This window comes from Postia placenta (assembly GCF_002117355.1).
Source record: "Postia placenta MAD-698-R-SB12 unplaced genomic scaffold POSPLAscaffold_7, whole genome shotgun sequence".
NCBI lineage: Eukaryota > Fungi > Basidiomycota > Agaricomycetes > Polyporales > Adustoporiaceae > Rhodonia > Rhodonia placenta.
In genome coordinates this window covers 179,058-187,461 of record NW_020169838.1, presented here as the reverse complement: position 1 = coordinate 187,461, position 8,404 = coordinate 179,058, and the positions used below count along the sequence as shown (strand labels likewise).

Sequence of the window (8,404 nt, the reverse complement as noted above, 5' to 3'; positions counted from 1 at the left end):
AGCAGCAAGGTGTCCCGCGGTTCGAGTGAATACGAGAAACGTCCTGGAAAAGGCTACGAACGATGGGGAAGGTACGAGGTGGCTTCGACACGTCGTCGAAGCTACTCGGAGGCTGTGGGTGGTTAGCGGAGACGATCGAAGCTCGACAGAGCTCTTCGATGTATCGTAGAGAGAAGAGACACGATTCGATGGGGGGGGGACTTAGCTTAGTACGCGGTTCGAGGTGCAACGTAGTTCTTCGACAATAGCCGAAGTCGAAAGGTTCGTCGAGACGGTATCGACGAGTAAACGCAGTGGACGAGGTTTCTAGGTTACGCAGCGAGGGACGAAGTGACGCAGTTGAGGCTTAGACGCGGGGCGAACTCGACTTATGAGCTCTGAACTCGAGGGGGGACCGGATCTTGTTTATTTTTGGAGAGAAGTACGACAGATTTTATACTACACAGGACGCTACGACTATCGAAAGTGGCACACTGGTACAAGGGGCTTTGCATTGTTCCTCAAGAAGCTGCCTCACCGAGGGGCACATATCAAGTCCATCGGTAGAGTGACGTCATGCCGAACGCGGAGATGAAGAGAACCATGCGAGACACTTCGGACCAGTGTCCGTCGTTGAAGGCATGTCGCGAGGTTCGATACCTAATCGGGAAAGACCGGCTACGTCGGTGTGGCTTGGAGCGATGCGCGCACTTGGCCGAGTGGCGTCAAGTGGCCCTATTGTTCGCCGAATGCGGAAGATGCTCCGAGATCTACGCGCGAGGCATCGGGACGACCGTGCCGAGCTTCGAGTAAGCGTCGCGCACCGTCGAAGGTGTCGAAGAGCGTCGAAGGCGAAATCGAACTGTTGTGTGACTGAGTCGAAGTGCCAGGTGGGATGCGACTGCCGAAAAGAGGTGTATCGGGGCCCAGAGGGGCTTGGCGCCTATCATCTCCTCCCTATTGAAATTTGGACCGCCCTCGGTCCTCCACGTGATGCGAGAAGCGCGATGGTCGTGAACGGATCGAAGCGGCATGGCAACCCGTGTAGGCTTCGAACGCCACGTGGTCGGCGCTAAACGCTGGTCGGAAAGGGGATATAAGCAGGGTAGACTTAGCCTCATTTTCCCCAGCCCATCGTTCCTTCTTCGCTACCTCGTCGCCCCTCCTCGCATACTCGCTGCTTCGAACGATGTCCTCTCGCTCCGCCACCCCTGCCTCGACGCCTTCGCTCGTCAACCGCCGCCTCGCCTCTCTGCTCGTGGTCCTCGAGGCTCCGCCGACCGCCGATGCCGCGCTCGACGTGGTCGAAGAGTGGGCGCAAGACTTGTCGCCGCTCGTCGTAAGTCGCTCGTAATCTGCATAACCCAAACTAACCGTTTTGTTTTCGAATAGCTCGCCTATCGCAAGGCCCTGGGCGCCATCCGCGACGAGGAGACGGAGCTGCGCGTCGCCGCCGCCGTCAAACAGCTCGCCGAGCAGGCGTCGGAGTCGTGGGTCGAGTGGGCGCGCGGTGACTGGCCCGAGCTCGCGACCGCCATCGACGCCGAGGCCGAACGACGGGTCGAAGAGCAGAAGCGCCTCGCCGAAGAGGAAGCACGACGCGTCGAAGAGGCTGCGAAGCGTGCGAAGGCCGCCGAGGACCGTCGCCTCGAAGACGAACGGCGTCGAAAGGACGAAGAGGACCGTCTCAGGCAGGCCGAAGACGAACGTCGCGCACAAGAGGCCGCCGACGAGGAGTTGGCGAGGATCGCGGCCGCCGAGGGACTCCTCCCCGACTCGGCGACTGCCGGTGTCGACAAGGGGAAAGGGCGCGCGAGGGTCGATGACGAGGTTACTGAGTTGTCGGATGACCCTTCGGTCGTAAGTCTTCTTTTCTCTGTCGTCGTTCGATCACTAATCTCTCTTTCGTAGAAGACTCCTCGGACACTCGAACGTCCGTTCGCGATGACAGAGGTCGATATGGCTGCCGCGGCGATTGTGAAGCGCCAGGCTGGACAAAAGGTACGTTCGATGCTCCGTCGAAGCGGTTCGAAGCTAACTCCTCGATAGTGTGATCGTTGCGCCGGCTACCGCTTGGCCCCTGTTGAGTGCGTGTGGGTCGAGAACGCCACGACCTGCGAGAGGTGCGCGCAGTTCCAGCAGGGCTGTTACTTTGACAAGGTGTCCGTGCTTGGGAAGACAAAGAAAACGCGCGGCGGGGGATCAACCACAAAGAAGCGCAGTAAGTCGTTTCTTCTTGTCCTAGGCCTTCGCTGACGACTTAGTAGTTCGGCCGACCTCTCCTGGGCCTTCGGTCGCGGACTCGAGTGGTTCGAAGAAGCGCCGAGTCGACGAGCCTCCGCGCCCCCTTCTACGACTGCCTCTTGATGGGGCCGGCCGCCTGGGCCTGGAACAGGACGACCTCAATGCGCTCGACCTCGACGACAAGTCTCGGGGGATCATCCGCGTCATCCGCGAGGAGCGCTCCTACACGACATGGACCTCGACCTCCAAAAGATGGAGAAGGCCGCGCTTGCAAAGGGAGGAATCGGGTTCGTGCGCGGGGCTGTCGACGAGGACTAGGCGATGGCGCGAGTCATTTTGTATCGTAGTTGTAATTTTGTCGTAGAATATCGCGGCGATAGTCGAATCGAAAATGTGGCCTTTGGCCTAGACGAAACCTAGCGGGAACTAAGAAAAGGAAATGAAAATAAGCGTGTTCGAAGTAAGTCGTAATATGATCGAAGGAGACAGAAGGTGAAATAGAAATGTTCGTAGCGAGGGAAAATGGACTTAATGAAAATATAGGCTCAGTTTGTCATCACAGCCTAGGAGGACTCGTCTAAGGTGAGCCTCCGCGCAACGGTCGAATCGAAGCGTTCGTAGAACGTAGAACGATATTGCGACTATCGAGTTGAATCGACGATATTCGTACAAGGGATGGTCTAGAACGTAGGAGAAAATCAAACATATCGCGTAACGTGAGAGCAGGAATGGAGAGAAGAGAGTACGTATCGTGGTGTACAAGTAAACAAAAGGGAAGAACCTCTATTCGTCGCGTTCTTCGGCTTTTTCGACTTCATCATCATCGTCGTCACCTAGAGAATTCGATAGTTCGAGTTCTCGAAGACGCTCGGTCGAGACATCTTCGAGATCTTCGGGGATTGGAATGGATTTGCGCGCAAAATATGGAATGACGCGGAAAGCTGCGATGGGTCGATCGAGGACTGTACCGTCGAGTTCGCATACAATGTACGCGCCGCCCTTGTTGCGCGAGACAATGATGAGGGGGCCTAGATATCACGGGTGCATCTTGCGGTTGAGGGATTTCTCGATCTTCGTGTTGCGTATGAGCACTAGGGCTCCGCGTTTGAAGTCGAAATCCTGGATTGAGTGCTCGTGCTCTTTCTCGAAGCGAATTGCTGCAGTTCGACGTGCTTCGTAGACCTTCGAGTGGAGTTCGGTGACTTGCTCGACGCGTTTCTGGAGCGCAATGGCTCTTCGGGCGATGAGATCGGTCGTCGAAAGAATCGAAGTCGGTGGTGGTTGCAGATACGTAGCTTCGACAATGTCGAGAGGAATGAGCGGATGGGTGCCCGTAACAGCGAAATAGGGTGAGCAGCCCATGCGTCGTCGAGTCGTGATGCGCTCGGACCAAAATACAAAGTACGCAGCTTGGGACCATTTCTTCTCATCTCCATCGGCTGTCTTAAACAAGGCTTGTCGCGTGCTGAAATGCGGACGTTCGACGAGACCGTTTGCCCTCGAATTGTACCCACTGATTCGAATATGGTTGATGTGGTATTTCTTCGAAAGGTAATCGGCCGCCTTGATGAACGCCGTACCGTTGTCGGTGACGATCTCACTGAGCGCGCCCCATCGACAGAGGATGTCTTCAAAGATCCAGTCGGCGAGGGCCTTCGCTGTCTCTTTTCGAAGCATTCGAAACTCCGGGTAAGTCGTGAGCGAGCATCTACCTTGGACCAAGTACTTGTATCCGCCCGAGGCCGGCATGTGCATTGTGTCGATGTGGATTTTCGCGAAGATGGGGGCTGGTACTGCGACGGTCGGAGGAATGAGGATTTGACGCACTTGTCGAGACTGGCAGATATGACACGATCGAACGAACCAAGCGATGTCGGCGTAGTGGAACGGCCACCAGAATCGCTCATTGACGAAGGCTCGGGTTGCGTAGATTCCTCGATGCGCGGTGCGGTCGTGGCATTCTCGAAGTATTCGAAGGCGATCGCCGGGCTTGACGACTAGCTTGTGTGCTCCGTGACTGTCCTTGCGCCAGAGGGTGTCGTTGTCGAGGAAGAATTGCATGCAGTACTTGATGAATCCTTCGTAAACGCTTTCGGAGATGCCGTCGGGCTTTGCTAACGTTCAATGAAATTCGAGCACGTCGTCGAGCTTCGCGTCGGCGAGTTGCGCTTGCTCCGATCGAGGCACTAGCTCGTAGCTATCCTCCTCCCTATTGAAATCTGAGCCGTCCTCGGCTCTGTCATTGGTGAAGATGGCCAGCAACTGGACGGACGGGAGGGGCTGAATCTGGTGAACGAAAGAATGCATCTGGTCGATCCAATCGTCGAACTCTTCGTCGACCTCGTCTTCGATGACATCACCGGGCTGAGCTGTGCGTCTAGAGAGGCCGTCGGGGCCGTGCATTGTACCGGGGACGTGGACTAGCGTGAAATGGAATGTGAGAATCGAGACGATCCACCGGTTAATGCTCGCGCTTGGGGCGATGTCCGGATTCTTCAGCATACCCTTGATGTACCGAGCATCGACCTTGACGATGAGGTTCCGAACGCCGATCAGGTAGAGTCGAAGGGATCGTAGCGCGCGGAATAGGCCGTAGATCTCGAGCTTCGGCTGTGAAAACCTTCGTTCGCGATCGTTGAGCGTGATCGAGCCGAACCTGCTGTAGTAACGGACTCGCGTGTTGGCTTCGTCGCACTGGCAGAGGTGATATCCAACGGCGATGAACGACGTGTCGACTGCGAGAATGACGGGGGAGGGGGAATCATAATTAATGGCTCGGAGGGCGGGGGATGAGAGTAGCGCGTCCTTGAGGTCTTCCTGCGCCGCGATCTGCTCCGGACCGAACTCGAACTCGACGTCCTTCCTCGTGAGGCGTACGAGCGCGTCGGCGCGGTGAGCGAAATTACGGATGAAGATTCGGACGACGCCGATGGTTCCGAGGAACGCTCGAACGTCGGATAGAGTAGCGCATGGACCCCAGTTGCGTATCGCAGCGACGCGAGAGTCGTCGGGGAGGCGTCCGTGAGGAGTGCAGCGATGTCCTACCACCATGATTTCGCGAGCGATGAGGATGCTCTTGACCCCAGAGAAGGTACCTCCGGCGTAGCGCATTCGAGTGACTATGCGGTTCATGTTCTCGAAATGCTCCCATACGAAGCGTCGAATGCCGGGGTTCGAGGGGAGCCGTTCGTCGTCGTAGTCGGATTCGGGACCTTTGACGGGAACATCGTCGACGTAGGGCACCGTAACGTGCGGGATTTCGGGCTGCAGGATGTAGGTGACATCATCGTGGAAGATCGGGACTGAGTTCGTCCAACCCATCGGGAGTGTTACTAGGCGCATGGCTCCGTAGGGTGTCTGGAACGTCGTTAGGTCTCTCGAAGACTCGGCGATGAGTCGTTCGTCGTAGCCGACGTAGAGGTCGAGCATGCCGCCGCATGGTCTTCCTCCGAATTGTTCTGCGAGATATTCGGGCGTCGGCGGCACACCGGAATGTTGGATCGTGACTGCATTGAGGGGCTCGAGGGAATGGACTAGTCGAAGGGATTTACCGTCCTTCTTGACGACACAGAACCACCGCGATCGATACGACGAGTTCGATGGCTCGCAGACTCCGGCGGCGATCTTCCGCTTGATCACCGCGCAGACTTCGTTGTAGATCCCGGGCGGAATGGGGATATTCTTCTGCACCCAGGGCGTGTGAGGAACAACGGGGAAATCGATGGGGGGGAAGTACTCGGGCTTGAAGCATCCGCGCTCGTCGTCGGTCCATGCGAAGGCTTCGTTGTGCAGGCACATGAAGTGGTGGAGGACTCGACGTTCTTCGGGAAGTAGGAAGTCGCCGTCGTGAAGCTTCTCGGTTGCTTCGAAGCGTTCGAGGGTGTACCGACCGGTAGGTTTGAACGGCGGGGGGTTGGTCGAAAGCTTAGGCATGGTGGATAGAGGGTCGCCCTTGATGTCTCGAAGTATTCGAAATTGTTCGGGGATGGCACCAAGGACGGGTCTGGTTTTGAGAGCGACAGGCTTGTATTTCTTCTTTGTCGCGGCGAGGACCTTGTGCGTTGAAGGGGTAGAAGTCGATGTCGTCGAAGGAAAGGGAAGAATTGAGTTGGAAAGCTGCGAAATGGACTTCGTCGGAACGGGAGCTGGCGGAGTCGAAGCGAACGGAGCTGAAAATAGAAGAGTCGAAGCCCACGTCGAAGTGTTCGACGGAGCGGCATTAGAAGCCATATTGTCCGGAGTGTAAAGAGTCTGCAAATATGAAGAAACGGAGGTGCATGCGGAGAGGTACAGCGACGAAACAGCGTTCGGAATCGAGGAATCAATAGGAGAGACGAAGGAAATACTCGGGTTTACCCCATCGTAGTCGATGACTAGCGCGGCTTCTCCTTGATCATGGGGAATCAATTCCTCGAAGCGAGAAAATGCGATTTGCGACACCCGAGAGGATGCTGCCGGCTTCGCGATCTTCCTCGCGCGTACGTTGGAATCGTGACGGTTTCGCCGGTGTTCGGACAGAGGATCGTAATGGTCTGGTTCTCGTCGGCGAAGTTCTTGACGACGCTCTGCGTGAGCACGTCGAAGGGTCGGCCGAGGAGGATGTCGTACGCTGCGTTTCGAATGACGTGAGCCTGAAGATACAATACGATCTCACCGATGCGGAAGGGAACATTTCAAATGAGTCCCAATGATCGGTCCACCTCGCCGTTCGCCGATTGCATGTTCAGCTGGATTGTAGGATCGAAGAGGAGGTTGAGGCCCAGACAGACCTCTTCCGACATGGCGACGATCTGCGAACCGGGGTCGACGATGCATTCGATCTGCTCTTTGTTGTCGATCAACGCGATGATCGAACGAATCGCATTCGAATCGCGTGCGATGGTGAATTCTGCGGGGTGCTCGCCGTGAGGGATGTGCTTCAGATAGGTTTCATAGGGGTCGGGGACGATTGTAGCACCGGGTTCCAACGTTGCACCTGAACACGAGAGCTGGTTGACGGCCGTGACCTGGTCGGCGCCGATTTCTACGATGTGGGCCGACGCGACGGGTTCCGTCGAGACTCGCTTAGGGGTGACGGTGTCGCGGTACTTGGTTCGAACGTCCGGCGCGATCGAAAGCAACTCTTCTGGGGTCAGCGTGACAAACTGCGACTTCATTGAACGCTGGAAGATTTCCTCGGCGAGCTTCGGCTGGATAACGGGGACGATGGTCTTGTATGCTGGTTCCTTGCCCTTGTCGTTCGAGGGCTTCGGCGGAGTTGCGAAGTTTCGAACGTTCGGTGGGGCGTAGGTTGCGTCGCGAGCGTTTGCGAAGGGGTGTACTGGTGGTGCTGGGGGAGCGGACGTAGTAATAGGTTGAGACGTGGATTGCGTAGGCTGCGAAGAAGACGGCGCGGGTGATGCTGCTGGTATCGTCGGAGGCGGGGCCGTGCTTGTCGAAGTGCTCGAGGGTGCCGCCACTCCTTTCGATGTACCAGATCTCGAGGCTTCCGCGTTTCTCGTGACGACTGGCATCGTAGGCTTCTTCCGCTGTAGAATCTCGACGCCGTCGAAGACCTCCCTTCGCTTCCGAAGCTGAAGGAGTTCTCGCTCGAGCGCCTCGATCCTGCTGCTGGTGTTGAGCGTGAATGTTTGCACAGTCGAGCGATCGTCGATCTCGAAGAGCATCGTCGGCGCGGCTGGTGCTGCGGGATTTCTTCTATGCCACTCGTAAATTCGATCTCGTATCGTGAGACCAGGGATAGTGCGGGGGCAGAAACTTCCGTTTGGAAGGACGATCTTGCCTTCGGTGTTCCGCTTGCACTTGCCGTCCCGAATGTCGATCTCCGCAAACTCACAGGTGCCTACCCTGCAGCCACGATTGCCGCAGTAGTGGCACGTCTGTTCAGCTCCGGTGTTCTCGTGGATGTGGACGGTAGCTTGTTGTCTCGGTGCGGGGGCGTGGTTGTGCGTAGCGTGCGTCGTCGGCTGAATGAGTGTTGCGATCGTCCTCGACAGGCTTTCGATGATCATCGAGATGTCTTCGGTTTTGATCATCCCGGGGGGCACCGTTGTCGAAGTGTTCGATGTCGAAGCGATAGCTTGGTTCGCCGCGGTCGTAGGTGTGCTCGATGTACCGTGTAGAATGAAAGTAGCCGCCGCGTGAATCTCTGCCATGGTGTATGGGTCGTCGGCATAGTGAT

General features: G+C 56.8%; 2 protein-coding genes across 2 annotated transcripts; both read left to right on the top strand.

Moving 5' to 3' along the window:
* Positions 1-1,168: 1,168 nt before the first annotated feature.
* POSPLADRAFT_1056555 (hypothetical protein) lies at positions 1,169-2,541 on the top strand (the record flags this gene model as incomplete). Its single annotated transcript, XM_024480797.1, has 6 exons — positions 1,169-1,318; positions 1,372-1,839; positions 1,891-1,980; positions 2,029-2,200; positions 2,247-2,425; positions 2,476-2,541. The coding sequence occupies 6 exons, from the start codon at positions 1,169-1,171 to the stop codon at positions 2,539-2,541; spliced, it is 1,125 nt and encodes a 374-aa protein (XP_024338753.1).
* A 5,064-nt stretch (positions 2,542-7,605) lies between these two features.
* Positions 7,606-8,165, top strand: POSPLADRAFT_1108297 (hypothetical protein; the record flags this gene model as incomplete). The annotated part of the gene is made up of 2 exons (XM_024483327.1): positions 7,606-7,737; positions 7,758-8,165. Coding segments are annotated over 2 exons (540 nt in total), but the record flags the coding sequence as incomplete, so codon positions are not given.
* Between the last annotated feature and the right edge of the window lie 239 nt (positions 8,166-8,404).